At 39.5% G+C, this 16606-nt stretch overlaps 1 protein-coding gene across 10 annotated transcripts in view; it reads left to right on the top strand.

The window, feature by feature from the left end:
- Positions 1 to 16606, top strand: part of ATP8A1 (ATPase phospholipid transporting 8A1) — a 249992-nt gene that overhangs the window by 207784 nt on the left and 25602 nt on the right. For all 10 annotated transcript variants that reach the window (XM_074396074.1, XM_074396072.1, XM_003940967.3 and 7 more), the window contains 3 exons: positions 2139 to 2200; positions 4125 to 4181; positions 5997 to 6104. In XM_074396074.1, the coding sequence (XP_074252175.1) occupies positions 2139 to 2200; positions 4125 to 4181; positions 5997 to 6104 (227 nt within the window). The remainder of the gene's footprint in view (positions 1 to 2138; positions 2201 to 4124; positions 4182 to 5996; positions 6105 to 16606) is intronic.

The following is a 16606-nucleotide window of genomic DNA, read 5'->3' as shown; positions in this document are numbered from 1 at the left end:
GTTCATTGATACAGTTTCAGATTCCACACTGGCAACCAACCTTTAAGAAACTACCTCTACCTCTTCGAGAAACTACTTGTTGGCCAGGAGTAGTAGCTCGTGCCTGTAATCCCAGCACTTTGGGAGGCTGAGGCTGGTGGATCACTTGAGGTCAGGAGTTTGAGATCAGCCTGGCCAACATGGTGAAACTCTGTCTCTACTAAAAGTACAAAAATTAGCTGGACATGGTGAGGTGCTCCTGTAACCCCAACTACTCAGGAGGCTGAGGCAGGAGAATTGCTTGAACCTGGGAGGCAGAGGTTGCAGTAAGCTGAGGACACACCACTGCACTCCAGCCTGGGTGACAGAGTGAGACTCCATCTCAAAAAAAAAAAAAGAAAAAAGAAAAATGAAGAAGAAACTGCTTGTTGAGTTTTGATGTAGTACCAAAGACTATCCACAATTATTGGAAAATATTATTAAAATATTCTTCTGCTTTATAACTCTGTATCTCTGTGCAGCTGGATTTCCCTTTTATATTTCAACCAAAACAACATGAGAATCCGGCTGTTTTCTCTTAAGCCAGAAGAGACTGTAAAAAATGTAAAATAATACCAGTTTTCTCACTTATTTTTTTTGTTTGCTTTGGAAAATAGTTACTTTTCAGAAAACCTGTCATTTATGTTACTATGTATTGGGTTTTGTTTTTATAATAAATCAGTACATAATTTTTAATTTTCTGTTTTAATTTCTAATTTGGTAAATATTGATAGACATAAACCACAAAAAAGCTTTTTGAGGCCCTCAATAATTTTTTGGTGTAAAGGGATCCATAGACCAGGAAGTATAAGAATGAGTGACTTACACAAATTATTCAAATGCTAAACATGCCTTCCACCTGGTACTGCTTGGTGCTTTACATATAAAACTTCATTATAACTTCAAAACCCCTCAGGGTATATAGCTTCACTCCTTTTAGCTAAACTGAGTTCCATAGGGTTTGATTATAAATAACCCAGGATAACACAACTGTTAATAGTGATAGAACTAAGCTTCAGTGTCTCCAGAGCCCACCAGTACCACTCTGGGTTTCATCCCATACTTTATTCTAATAAATTTTGCCCCTGTATATTAGACTCTGAATAAATATTGAATATATTCATATATTATTGCATTACACATACCATGGATTTTAAATTTTTCAGTGGGATTGATATTAAGCTATTATTTATTTTCACTTGATTTTATCAGTACTAGAAATTTTTGTACATCAGCACCACTTGCCTTCATCTAAAGCCACGTTGGAAGGCGGCCAGGTAAGGTGGCTGACTCCTGTTCCTGTAATCCCAGCACTTTGGGAGGCCAAGGCCAGCAGATCACTTGAGGTCAGGAGTTTGAGACCAGCCTGGCCAATGTGGAGAAACCCCATCTCTACTAAAAACAACAAAATTAGCCAGGCCTGGGAACACGCACACCTATAATCCCAGCTACTCCAGAGGCTGAGGCACAATAATTACTTGAACCTAGGAGGTGGGGGTTGCAGTGAGCCAAGATCGCACCACTGTACTCCAACCTGGGTGACAGAGTAAGACTGTCTAAAAACATACATAAATAGAAAGCCACATTTGTTAGTCATTGCTAGAATAGCAAAATACTTTAAAGTATTCCCCTACCTTCAGCCAGACCCTCAAAGAACCACATGTCTGAAATCACACCAGTGTTCCCTGGCCCTCTGTGAGTTGCTTTTATGAATCCCTTTTGGCCCAATGCCAACAACTTTATTGAGAGATAGCAAGAAGATCACCTATGACTCTCATCCATATTGTTGAGTTCTTTATTACTGTCCAGAATGCCCTTTACTGCTTTGTTTGAACCATTTGTTTGTTTGTTTTTAATCTGGTGGACTCTGAACATTTGTTAACAAGTCAGGTTTCCTTCTTCAATGTTGGCTTTTGTGGCCTATCTTTATAGCAGCTTTATTAGCACTTTCTTAGTGTTTGAGTTTTGTTTTTTTTTTTTAATTAATCTTATTTCTGGCTCCATTGTGTGTCCCTTGGTTTCCCTTCCTTGGTTCAAACTTTCTGAATGTGTTTATCTTTGAAAAGATTCTGAAAGAATCTCATTTTCCTTTCTAATAGGCCTCTCTCCTTTTCGCACAGGTACTGCATTTGGAAATGGGAAAACCTCGGATTATCTGCTGCTGGGAAACTTTGTGTACACTGTGAGTGTGGGATGTGTGTCTTGTTTGCATATAAAATTAAAGCCTTTCATCTGTGCTTATTTTATTTTTAAATTTAAATGTAAGATGTGTGTTTCTGGATTTAAGAGTTGTTTACAGTTTCCTTTAAAACTGAAATAAGACCCAGCGCTTATGACTGGGACTTATTTCATTTTTGTAAAATAATGAAATAAAATAACTAAAAAATAGAAAGTCAGTACTATTAAGTAGCAGAAGGATTGAGGTTTTAACAGATCTGGTGGGGCGGGGGGATCTTCTTTCTATTGGCATCAACTCACCAACCAAAGTAGTAAAAGAAAAGCAAAAATGTTTCCAGGGGCTCGTTCTCATACAGTATGAATGCGAAAGCAGAGCAGAGTATACATCACAGATGTCTCCTGGGGACACTGTAAAGTACCCAGATCTCAGGAGTATTTTTCTTTAATAAATGTATCTCCTCTTCTTTTTTTTTGAGAGGGATTTTTCACTCTTGTCACCCAGGCTGGAGTGCAGTGGTGCAGTGTCAGGTCATTGCAGCCTCTGCCTCCAAGTTCACATGATACTCCTGCCTCAGCCTCCTGAGTAGCTGGGATTACAGACATGCAGCACCACGCCTGGCTAAGTTTTGTATTTTTAATAGACACAAGGTTTTACCATGTTGCCCAGGCTGGTCTCGAACTCCTGACCTCAGGTGATCTGCCCACCTTGGCCTCCCAAAGTGCTGGGATTACAGATGTGAGATGTGAGCTACCGCACTCAGCCTGAATCTCTTATTTTAGAATTTTTGGATCACATAAATTAATTTTTACATTTTAATAAGTTTTATTTCTAAAAATATTCTAAATTACCATTAGCTGTCCTGCTGAGAAAGCTCAATTGTTCTTACTATAACCTAACTTTATAACCCCACTGGGAAGTGTCTAAGCACATGCTGTATGCAAACCCTTACTGTGCCTTAAAGTAGGACTGGGCATTTAAAGCATTTATTGATCAAGTGCTAGCAAACATCACTTCTATCACCACAATGATCAAAACTGCCTAGAGGTTCCTTGACTACTAACAATATTTAAGATTGTATTAGTATAAATAAGTAATATTCCATGTTAATCACTGTTCTGAGTATTTTACAGAGTTTTACTCTCAAAAAGAAAAAAAAAAACTCTATAAGATTGGTAAGCTTTATCAGTCTCAGTTTACACATATAGGAGTTGAGACACAGAGGCGACGTAACTTGCTTTGTTTATTAACCACAGTAGCTAAGTGCTAAAGTCTTGGGCACAGGTAGTCTGACTCCACGGCAAGTGCACTTCATAATTGTATTCTACTATGGAAAACACAGAGCAGTTAATCCAACCCCAGTTTTCTTTCACAGAATGACTAGCATAAGTCCCAGAGATGGGTGCATATATCTCAGAGAAACAACAGTCTCGTATCCTACTCAGCGAGGTTTTAAGTAAAGTTCCTGAGGAAGCATTTAGATTTCTAAATATCTGGTTATTTTATTTATTAAAATTAGTCTTTGAAATTCAGAAAGTTGGACTTTTAGTATGAAAGGTGATTTAAAATAAAAGTAAAGCAAGCTTGAAAACTCAAATTAACTCCAGGCATGTGCTGTCGATGTTCATGAATTGTACAGAAAAAATAGGCAAACACATTCAAAGGAGCTTGTGGATGAAGGGTCAGGCTGTGCAGGTGAGGGAGAGGCAAGGAAGCCGGAAGTACGATGCTGCTGTGGGCACCTCTGACCTGTCACAGTCCCGTTGGCTGCCCAGCTCATTCACCTGTTGGTAGTTGGACATACAAAGCAAGCAGCAGTCTGCTAGTCCCATGGTTACGTTTAGAGGTGTCTGTTCTTTATAACTCTTTGAGTCATTTGATGAGCTATCATGTTTATGAGATAAAATAACATTTTCCCCTTCTGTTTTAGTTTGTGGTGATAACTGTGTGTTTGAAAGCTGGATTGGAAACATCATATTGGACATGGGTAAGAAAATATCTAACCGCAACCAAGAAATGTCACATTTACTTATGCGTTATCTCCAGTTTTGGTGTTCGTCACTCTAACTCGATATGTTCCAGGTTGATATGTCCTAGTCCACAGGATTTTTGTTGTTTACTTTTGTTTATTTTTGAGACAGAGTCTCACTCTTTCGCCGGGCTGGAGTGCAGTGACACAATCCCGGCTCACTGCAACTTCCATTTTCCAGTTTCAAGCAATTCTCCTGCCTCAGCCTCCCTCCCTTGTAGCTGGGACTATAGGCACATACCACCACACCCTGCTAATTTTTTTGTATTTTTAGTAGAGACAGGGCTTCACTATGTTGGCCAGGATGGTCTCAATATATTGACCTCGTCATCTGCCCGCCTTAGCCTCCTAGAGTTGTTGTTGTTGTTGTTGTTGTTGTTGTTGTTGCATTGAGACGGAGTCTCACTCTGTCACCAAGCTGTAGTGCAGTGCTGTGATCTCGACTGACCACAGTCTCCGCCTCATGGGTTCAAGCGATTCTCCTGCCTCAGCCTCCTGAGTAGCTGGGACTACTGGCATGTGCCACCACGCCCAGCTAATTTTTGTATTTTTAGTAGAAATGGGGTTTCACCATGTTGGCCAAGATGGTCTCAATCTATTGACCTCGTGATCCACCCTCCTTGGCCTCCCAAAGCTTTGGGATTACAGGTGTGAGCCACTGCGTCTGGCCAGTCCACAGGTTTTTAATTGTGGGGTGTCAGGGATAGGGAAAGGAGAACTGGAGGTTTTAGTTGGGAAATACTGAGTTAAACAAACTTAAGCAAGTGCATTACCACAAGACTTCTCAGAGCCTTTAATGTTTTGTCGTATATTATGAGTATCCCAGGAAGTGGCGAGACTTTAAACTTAAAGACTACGGTTCGCTGGGCGCGGTGGCTCAAGCCTGTAATCCCAGCACTTTGGGAGGCCGAGGCGGGTGGATCACAAGGTCGAGAGATCGAGACCATCCTGGTCAACATGGTGAAACCCCGTCTCTACTAAAAATACAAAAAAATTAGCTGGGCATGGTGGCACGTGCCTGTAATCCCAGCTACTCAGGAGGCTGAGGCAGGAGAATTGCCTGAGCCCAGGAGGCGGAGGTTGCGGTGAGCCGAGATCGCGCCATTGCACTCCAGCCTGGGTAACAAGAGCGAAACTCCGTCTCAAAAAAAAAAAAAAAAAAGACTACAGTTCTTTTCTTAGCGGTGTCACGGGACTGGTGTTCTGCAGAAAACCCACTGGGAAGTGATTCTGAAAACTGAAAATACTAATTAAAGATTTGTCCTCAGATATTTATAAATACCCAGTCTTCTTCCATTTTAGATACGATAGTTTTGCAGTATACCCCCATCCAGTAGAGACCCAGGAAACAAAAAGAAATTAAAGTTTGATGTCCCTGGGAAAGATTGGCACGAGGCATTTGGATTTAACAGCCATCAGCCTGCATATAATATTCTCACAAGGGTCTGACGTCTTTTGGTGACGGCATACAGGCCAAGAGTAAAGCAGGCTTCCAAATGGTCAGGGATAAAAAAGGTAAGAGTAAGAGGGGAAAACTACCAAAGAAGCTAGAGGAGGGACAGTTCTAAATTCCAGTACCACAAACATCGCAACTGTTGTGGAAGAGGTTAGCACTTAAAGATCCAATTAAAAAACACACAATTATGTAGAAATTCCTACAGATAATATTTTATGGATATAATAAAAAGTTAATAAGGGAATTTGAGAGGGTATTAGTATTTGTGCAATTGGTCTACATAAAACTTTTTTAACTCAGATTTCCTTGCTCTACAGTTCAGCCACATAGCGATATGGGGGAGCATTGCACTCTGGGTGGTGTTTTTTGGAATCTACTCATCTCTGTGGCCTGCCGTTCCGATGGCCCCTGATATGTCGGGAGAGGTAATGTGTGCTAATAACTCACCATCCAACAAAACCTTGAAAACTGGTATTTTAGTGAACCTTAATCAGCATAATTTTCCATCTTGTTGGTTTACATTAAAATAGTATTTGACCATTTAAAAGCTGTTCGTAAATTCCATGGTTTTGAGTGATTAATCTTGAGAGAATATTTTTTAAACTTGAACATTTTACTTAAATCTGACTTATCCTTTCATAAACATAGCCAGGACAATAAAATATGGTTGTCGGGAGCTTGAATCTCTTTGAGAATATCCATATAGAAGATGCTATTTTTAAATTACACCATAAGGCCACAAATACATTTTGATAAAAGATTTGGGGAAATGGCGAGTTTCTGTCTTGGGACAGTCTATCATTTCTTCTGTTATCTCTTATTCTAGAGGAAAGTCTGCTGTCACTAGATTAAATGCACTTTTTAGGTTGTCCTAATGACATCAGTTTGGTTTTCATTTTGAAAGAATTAGGGCATCTGACATTTCAGCCTTATCATAGTCCATTTTCAATTCTGTCTTTCAGTTTCTTGTTACACTGGTAGGAATTGAGTTATTAGGTGTTCATGGGGGAGTGTCAAAAGATCTCCTTTCCTTCTGAAGAGACTCCAGCAGTAGGAGGGTTTATGATTTCAATTGCAGGAAATTTGACATAAAATGTATAAAAGAAAATGTGGAAAACATTTTGGGATTTCCTGTGACCTCACTGTAACTTGCAAATCAAGGTAATGTGAGCTCCATGACAGTACATTGTTTTACCACAGTCACAGGAACCCTTTCCAGTGGTTTTCATGTATTTGTTGCCCGTAAGTACTGCCTGAGTTCCTTTCACTTTTGACAGTCTGGTTTATAGATCATTTTCATGAAATTTTATCTGACAGCATCCTGCTTTTTATAAATTAGCAGAATGCAGACACATTTTTAAAATTTTGTGGTTAAATTTATTAGAGAGAGGCATCATATACTATTACAGCAAAACCAGACGTATTAAGCAGTATGTACTTCCTTCTACAAAAAGTGAGGGCTTCTTTTGAAACATATACTGTGAAAACTAGAAATTTAACAGCATGTATTCTAAGCAGAACATGGAGAAAGCTGTGAGTGGATATCCTCTTTACCTTGGTTTCTGAGTCCTTTTCTTGAAATAAAGGAATAGAACTGAAGGGGAAAAAAAAAAGTGTGTGCATGTGTGTGTATCTGAGGATGATATTTGGAAAATTCAATTCTATTCTTTGTTTTTATTTGATGTGCTCTGTCTCATTGGACTTGCTTTTCCCTTAGGTTGATTTTAACTTGATATCTTTTTCAGTAGACGTAAGTCTTTGCCTTCCTTTATCTCATTTCTTTAATGTTTATTTTATTTTCAAAATGAATAACACAGAAGATTTGAGATCCAGATGGTTTAAGCAAGTATTGCCAATAGGTTTGATGACAAGAACTGAGGTTTTGACCACCTACTTCTAGGACAAGTGTGAAGTTTGACTGGCTTTTTGCCAACCAAATATAATTCTACCCTTGCCTATAGAATTCCCAGTATTACCCAAACACAAAACTTAATATCGTCTCTTGAGACTCATGGTGATGCTGTGTTTAATTCAACGTGAAATGAATGTCAGTACTCCATCAAATTTCTGTTCACTTCATATACAGTGGGAAGTGCTAACAGAGGTTCTTTTCTTGTTATTACTACTGCTACTTTGAATACAGCATTTAAATAGCTGGTGTTCCATTGAAAATATGAAAATGGATTAATTCAGCTGTAGGGTAGGCTTTACTAGCATGTCCAAAATGTAAGTCTGTTTTATTTATTGAAATAAAAGAATACTTTAAATTTACATAGTACTTTAGTGCTCCCAAAGCATTTTGGTGTGAGTGTGGATGTGGATGTGATAGGCTGTGTGTGTGTGTGTGTGTGTGTGTGTGGGGGTGGGTGGGTGGGTGTGTGGGTGGGTGGGTGTGTCTGTGTGTGTGTGTGTGTGTGAAAATGAGCCTCACAACAATGCCAATATAAGGATATAGTGAGAATGCCACTCACATTCTGAAGAGCAAATAATCTCCATTTACTGCTATTGGGCACTAGGCTAATAAGTTCCAAAAAATGCTGTAGCTGTATTCAGTGTTTCACATTTTTATTATAGGTATAGAGTCACTAATTATGTTACATTACAACATAGTTAATTTCAGGAAGAAGTGACTACTCTTAGGTCTACCTTTTTCTAATCTTAAAATCCTTAAGAATATAGCCAAATATATATACATATTTATATACATATATAAATGTGAAATTCATGTATGTGCCCTTATTTATATCTATAGGTATACACATAATTGGCCAACTGTCTTAATTAAAGTTTATTCAACTGTTAACTTTCATATATTGTACATTACATATATCATCTATTGCATAGAGTAATATATTATTATAAGTAATGCCAACATAAGTTAAATATTAGCATCTGCTGCCTTGACATGTTTTATGATATCCACGTAATGAAACACGGCCCAGAGCAACCGCCAGAACTTGAGGCTGTTCTGCAGATTCCTGATGCAGAGTGTAGGTAATTTCTGTCACTACCACTAACAGGGTCATAAGTATCTAATCCAAAGACCATATCCCCGGGATCCCAGTCCTTTCCTGTGTTGATTTGGCAGCAGTTTCTTCCACACTAAACAGTTAACTAATTTTGTATGTAAGTATGTTTTGGTTGCCCAAAAGCTTAATAAGGGTCTCCAGGATGGTACCTCGTTGAAGTGGAGCAGACAGAGAATAGCAGTCCTGTTCTGCTCTGTGCTGGTTCAGGAGGTGTTTTGGAGAGTGAAGTACTGTGTCGTTCTAAAGGGGCATTGACTGAATAGAGGAGCTCTATAAAAAGGCAAACAAGATCTGGGAAGAGTAACACCAGTAATTCCTTATGAATATTGAATGCTGACTTTAGCCCAGACAGTTCTGTAAGGACTTTACGTATATATATATTCATTCAGTCAATCCAACAGCTATTGAGGTTCCTGTGTGTGTAGCGCTGTTCTAGGCACCAGGATTCAGTCCTGAAAGAAACAGAAACCCATGCCCTCCCATAGCTCACTTTTCTAGTGCAAGGGGGCAAACCATAAATACAATGAGTAATGAAATATGGACATATTTAAGTGCCTAGAGAAAAGTACAGCAGTCAAGGGGAACCAAGAGCCATATTTTCAGTTTGTTTCCTATACAGACTTGTGACTTTTACTCATGGTCAGATCAAAAGAACCCTGGAGGAGCTTGAGAGGGAATTGTCAGGACCTGATTTCTGTTTTCACAGTAGGACTCTGACTCTTGTATTGCAAGCTGCTTAGGAGGTTATTCCAATAAAGCAGGTGAGAGATCATGGTGTGTGGGGCCAGGAGGGCAGCAGTGGTGAATAGTGGTTGGATTCTGAATATAGTTTGAATGGGGAGCCAATAGGATTGGTGGACAGGTTGGATGCGAGGAGACAGAGAAGTCAGGGCAGACTCTGTTGTGTTTGCCATGAACATCAGGAGAGTGTGCTTGTTGGTAACTCACATGATCCTCAAAACAAATGAGTTGCCATACTCACCCCTTTACAGTTGTGGAAATTGAGGCACAGAGAAGTTCAGAACCTTGTCCGACGTCCCACTCATAGTGGCAGAGATAAGGTTTCAACTTCGATTTCTGATCCCCAGGTCTGCTACTTTAAACGCTGCTCTGTGCTCCTTCTCTGATATTAGCTGCTAAGAGGAATTCGTGGTATTTGCTCTGAAAATTAGAAGTCTGAAGGGACTCTCAGTCCTCGCAGGTATTTCAGGGATTTGTAAAGGAAAAGAAATCTCTGTATTCTGTTTTCCTGACAGCACTACCTCCTCCATGTTTCTTCTCTCTGCCTTTTCCTCTCTATAAACGTTGCAGTGGTCTTGTTCTTCCTTAGCCCTTCTTTCACATCAGTGCCGCAATAACTGTTTCAGAATGCCTCAACTCTTTCTCGAGCATCCACTGTGTCTTCATTTCTTTCCTTACTCACTCAGACCTGATGGTCTGGGGCCCCTAATGCCCCATAAACGAGTGTTAAGTAATTGGCAAATAACATTTTTTGCTTGCTTATGTGTTTTAGACAAACAAATGAAAAATAGTGAAATGGAGTTATAGAGAAGCAGCTTTCAGCTCAAATAAGTACATCTTTCCAACATCTTGTGATTTCCAACCTATGAAGATTTTCAGCAGCAGAACAGGATGCTGGTCTCATTTAACTAACACTTCCCAGGTCAGGCAGATGAGCTCCCAGCCACTGTGATACTTAATCAGCACTACATTCTGTGCCTCTGAGCTTACCTTCCAATTCCTAAGATTGAGATTCTCTTTTATGCCTCTCTTTACTGTGTCCGCTTTAGAGAAAGATCTTAAAAGGACACAGACTATTTTGCTCTAGTTAACAGAATCTCAGGGTGCAAATTATACAAATTCGGCAACTTACAGGTACAGGTCTCATGCTTCTATATTCAGCTTGATGCAGATTCACATGTAAATCAGGACTTTATAGTAATTTCCAATTTATATTCTTGGGTCATCTTTGCAGCAGAGACAGAGCCATTTCTCTCATCGTGTTGAAGGAAAATCCTTGCTCCCTAAGTTGGAGAGGAAAGGAAGCCAAATTTATAGTGTCCTACTAAGTTCTTCAGGCACTGTGTTTGATGCTAGACATTCCTTGTTTTTGTTAAACTCATGTTTCAAATCTGTGTAGTAAGCAAAGAAATAGCTAGTGACCCAGAGACTTTAACCCAAGTGATTCTTTTCAAGTCCCATTGGTTTCTGCTAACATCCTGAGGAATTCAATACCTTCTTTTTGGGTCTCTGGCTGTTCCTTACACTCAGGTGATAACTCTTTTTGTCTTGTAGCCATCCTCCTTGCATTCAATCCATCTGCTATTTCCCGGCTTTCTCCAGGACCCTGAACAATTTCCTTAAGCTAACCAGATGTGAAAGTGCTCCTGTCTCTTCCCCTTTTCAACACCCACCTGACTCCCTCGACCTATTTAGAGAATTTCATCTCACTTCATATCCTAGCCTCTTGCCTCTTCTTAACAACAATATTAGCATAAATATCCATTTCATTAAAAATTTTAAAAACAACTAAATAGTTGTTTTTTTTAATAAACATTCAGTCCTGAATGAAACACACAGAAACTTATGCCCTCCCATGGCTCACTTTTCTAGTGCAAGGAGGCAGACCATAAATACAATGAGGTATAAAATATGGACATATTTCATTAAATAGAAAGCCCAGTCATCCTACATCATTAGAAAATGAATGGTTGCCACCCAGCTATGCTAGGGCCCCATTTATGAAGGGCCAGTCACTATTAGACGCACTTTTCATGTGGTCACTCAGTTAATGTTCACAGCCACACTGTAAGGTACATCCTTTTAGACATTTCACAGGCACAAAGTGGTTAAACCACTTTCTGAAGGTCAAACAGCTTCAGTCTGTCTGAACTACAGTATGAAACCAGCCTGAGTCTGTCCTCTGATGCACCATGCACACTCCTGTCTGCTCCTTTTCCATTCCTTCTCTCATCTTTTCTTTCCCCTTCCCTGTGGCTTTTCTCCCAGACTTATCAACTTTAAAGGTTTAATGCCCTTCTAGCATCAGTGCCACCCATCGAAATACTTAGTTGCATCTGGTGGATGAACTGACCAGTCATCATGTGCGTACAAGATTTCCATCTTCAGCCGTCCTTAGCTGCCTTTGTCTCTGCGAGGAGTTCTTTTCATAGCATCAGATGGCTTTTTCCCTTTTGCTTCTACTCATTCTGCATGCCTGTAGTGACCAGATATCCCCAAATATCTCAGAGTTTAGTGCAGACTTCAGTTACAGAATCCCCAGCCAAGAGTTGTTTGTTCTCAGTTGGTGGGCAGGGTGTTCCAATTTGGAAAACATTCCTTCCTGGAGTTCTGCACGTTGTTTCCCTACAGTAATTCTACATCTCTACCCATAGTAATGATTCAAATGATAATGATTAACAAGTGTCCCAGAACCATAAATTACTGAAATATTTAACTCTTTAAAAGGAATTATGATATCAAGGGTTGGGGCAGTGGGGGTAAGGTAGACAATTGGAAAATACAACAATAAGAAACCATTTGGGAAAGGAAAATAAAGAGAAACTAGTGTGCCGAACTTGGCTGTGACTTTAAATATGTCGCTGTCTTCCTCTCCTCTCACAAATATGGTTGTGATTTAAGAGGAGACTTTTTTTTTCAGACCCGACTTGTATTTTTTCACACCAGTACAACAATTTATGGGGCAAGGTAGGCCCTGGGGAAAAGTGCTATGTTATATAAACATATGCTGGCCTGCTTTTCCAACTTGTCTAAATGATGTTACTGGATATTTTTTGAATTTCTAGGAGAAAATAGTTTAGCCAATGATTAATAAACCAGATTAAAAAATAAAAAAACCAAGCTACAGCAAGGATCATTTCATATCAGGATTAATAACAGAAGCTTAGTATCAGCAAAACTTTTAAATTTATTGTGGCATTGCAGACAGGCACTGTAAAGTCCTCCCAAGCACCATCTGTTTCTTCTCTCCCTGGCCTAAGGGATCTATAAAACTACTGAAGGAAATTGAAGTTAAGGAACAAGCATGTGTTTTACAGAATTTCAGATCTCTTGATTGAGGTTTGTAAAGGCTTTCTGAAAAACAATAAAAATCTTTGTTGAACCCTTTGGTGTCACCCCTGTAGGAAAGGTATTAATAAACTATGTTAGTGATATGATTTTCCTAAATTGTGCTGTTGCCTATTTCAGCCAACATAATAAATTACTTTTCATATGAGGAATTTCCTGGTTAAAATCATCTTTATTCTTCTGTCAGCTTTTAATTACCTCCATAGCATGTGGTAATTTATTGGTCTTAAGACCAACCCTTGTTGATAAGGTGGGGCGGTGTTATGATATGATGGAGTTTCATCTGAGATGACTGTTTAGCCAAGTAGTCCGGAGGGAACAAGTATGCAGAATTCTCTCAGATGTTCTTCAATGAGCCAATGACTGTGAGCCCATCCGGTTAAACCTGCCATTGGTCATGGTGCTCATGCCCCCAGCAGTAAACGAGACAGGCGGACCTTCACAGTTCGAAGGCAGCTGGCCAAGAGCCACTTTCAAGCCCATTTTGTGAAGAGAAGTATATATGGAAATGCCAAGAGGGAAAGGGAGACATGGATATGACAAATGTCATCATGAATCAGGACATCTGCACACACTTTACAGTGAGAGCTCTCTTTAGAGCCATTACAAGAACGAGCATTGTGTTTTCTAACCACAGCACCTTTGCCTGCGATATACGGCAAGTGTAGATTGAGTGTCTAATGTGCACCAGGGCCTGTGTTAGGCACTGGAGGATGCAAGGATGGAATTGTCCTTGTCTTTAAGGATCCCTTTGCTTAATGGTGGGGTATTGATGTCATAAACCAGAGAGAGGCCATGGTGCACCCATGTGCTACAGTGGTGAGCAAGGGATGAAAGCTGAAGGAAGCCTGCTGCTGGTATGGCACAGCTTTAACTATTCAGCTCTAGAGTCAATTCATTGTTGCATTCATTTATTCTGTAAGTATGTGTTGTGTTGAGGACTTAATTGGTGCCAGGCACTGTTCCTAGATACTAGGTTAATTAGGCAGGATCCCCATTGCCTCATTGAGAGGGCCAGGGAATAGGAAGGAGAAACAGGAACCAAACCAGTTAACAAATAACTAAATGAGGAATAAGTAAAGATAAATTGGGCAAAGTAATAAGTGATAGAAAGAACACAGAACAGATATGATAAGGGACAGGATTATAATGGGTGTTCTAGGAAGGTCTTTTTGAAGTTGGGACAGTTAAGCTGAAACTCACATGATACAGGAATACTTGCATCATACGAAGAAGAGCATTTCACACTCAAGAAACAGCAGGTGCCCCTTCTCTAAGGCAGCAATGGGACTTTCCATCCAAAGACAAGGCCTGTGACTCCAGCAGAGAGGGCTGGAGAAAGCACTATGAGGTGGGGTCGGCAAGGTTGGCAGAGGGGTGGTCTGCCCTCTGCCAGGGCGGGATTATATACAAGAAGGTCTCTGCCTGTCTCGTTAACTGCTGAGGAATGAGGACCGTGACCAATGGTAGGTTTTACCGGGTGGAATCACAGTCATTGGCTTACTGAAGAACATCTGACAGAATTTTGCATACTTGTTCCCTCCGGACTACTTGGCTAAGCACAGTCATCTCGGATGAAACTCCATTGTATTATAACACTGCCCCACCTCATCAACAAGGGTTGGTCTTAAGATCAATACATCACCACATGCTATCGAGGTAATTAAAAGCTGATAGATGAATAAAGATGATTTTAACCGGGAAATTCCTCATATAAAAAGTAATTTACTATGTTGGATAAAATAGGTAACAGCACAGTTTAGGAAAATCATATCACTAATGTAGTTAATTAATCCCTCCAGGCCCAGCATTCCAGTTCGGGAACCACCACACCTTTTGTTTGAATGACAGGCCAGAAACACTCATAAAAGAATGTATGAAAGTTGTTGTGCCATCTGTTTCAATAAAGCTCATAACTGGACATAATTCTTACATTCCATCATATAGTAAGGTAAATACATCGTCAGTGGTGTTGAGCTGTTTTGTTCAAAGTTATCACTTAAGCTCCCTAGCATGGATCATCCAAAGCAAGTTACTTTATGACATTATTTTTCAGGGTTTAAAAACGTTAACTGTGGATTAAACAAGATAGAAACTTATTTCTCTTTCATGTAGAAGTCATGTGGGAGACAGGCAGTCCAGGACTGGTATGGCATCTGCACAGTCATCAGAGACTAGGTTTCCTGTAACTTACTGTACTGCCAACCTTAGTGTACTTACTCATGTAGTATACTGCCCACCTCATTGATACCACTTCATAGTGCTCTCTCCAGCCCTCTCTGAGGCGGTTACGGGCTTTGTCTTTGGATGGAAAGTCCCATTGCCACCTTAGAGAATGGGTACCTGCTGTTCCTTGAGCATGAAATGCTCTTCTTGAGTCTAGAATGGCTGCCTGAGCTCTAGCCATTTTACCAACCTTCCAAAACTAGCAAAAGAGGGAAAAAGGATTAGCCCTTTCTATTTGAGGCTCCTTAGACATTACCAATACATTTCTACTTAGATCTCATTGACCAAAAGCTAATCATACAGCCACAAGTAGCTGCAACAAGAGAGCCAGAGAGATATAGCCTTTGAGCTGGAGGAAAAGGTGTCCAGCCAAGGACCAAAGCAATTGCATCTAAAGAAGACAGAGAAAGGAGATAGGTTGAATAGATTGAGGGGCAACTAAAAGTCTCAGCCATGGAAGTCAGTTTTTCTATGTAAGCCACATCATAGCTATTTTTCTTTAGCTAAGTGCTTCTTGAAGTTTTGAGGTTTTTAAAAATTGCTTTCTACAGTCCCGAAATGCAGGTTGTTGTGTTTTACAGACTGAATTACTTGTAATCAAACTGATGCTTTATGAGATGGCTTTTTAAAAGTTATTTATAACGCTAAAATGCAGAACCATCACAAAATTATAAAAACCTGTAAGAATGATGTAACAAGTAAATATATTGAACATCGAGATAACATGCCCTGTCTCATACAACTTAATAACATAATAACATCAATGACAGATACAGGTGAGGGGACGGAAGGCAGCAAAGCACACTGCCAGGTGTGTACCTATGCAACAATCTTGCATGTTCATCACATGTACCCCAAAACCTAAAATGCAATAAAAAATAAAAAAAAAATAACATAATAACATCATAGCATTTTAAAATTTTGTTTCTCCTACTAAAAAAAAATTTTTTACCAGTACTGTTCTCATTTTTCTGTTAAAGTTGTTAAATAGGACAATAATGAAGATTAAAATAAAACAAATCCTGTTTTTAATTATCTTCACTATTCTGGGAACTGTATTCCTAGAAAATAGCTTCAGAACTGCACATTTTCTAGTGCTCTTAATGCCTTTTTAGAAAGACAATTTTCTTTTGCATTTTTAGTTCTCAGTATGCATTGATATATAGTCAGGTTTTCTTTGTAAAAATTAACTTTTGATTGATCCAGGTCCCAACTAGCTCTTCCTCCTTTTCCTCTAAACCTCTTTTTAAATCATTTATTTTCTTATTACTCTCTTGCCAGAGAAGAGATGCAAAGGTTGTTTCTTGTATCATATGGCTACATTGAATATTGGTTCTGAGCTCAACGAGGTGATCACCCCTTTTTCAGCTCCTTATCACCCCAGAGAGATGTCCAAGGGAAAGAAGCACATAAATGCTGTGAGCTGGTGTCTAACTTGCATATTTTCTAAGACTTGTGTTTGTTTGTTTGGGATAACACAAACCAAGAGTTTTCTTTGTCTCTGATTAATCAAAAGCCGCTGAGAATAATTGTGAACATATTGATGTTTATCTGAAACACCCTTCTCGTTAGTTATTTTCTGG

This window comes from Saimiri boliviensis, chromosome 3 (genome assembly GCF_048565385.1).
Source record: "Saimiri boliviensis isolate mSaiBol1 chromosome 3, mSaiBol1.pri, whole genome shotgun sequence".
NCBI classification, from domain to species: Eukaryota; Metazoa; Chordata; class Mammalia; order Primates; family Cebidae; genus Saimiri; species Saimiri boliviensis.
This window is presented reverse-complemented; position numbering and strand designations above follow the sequence as displayed.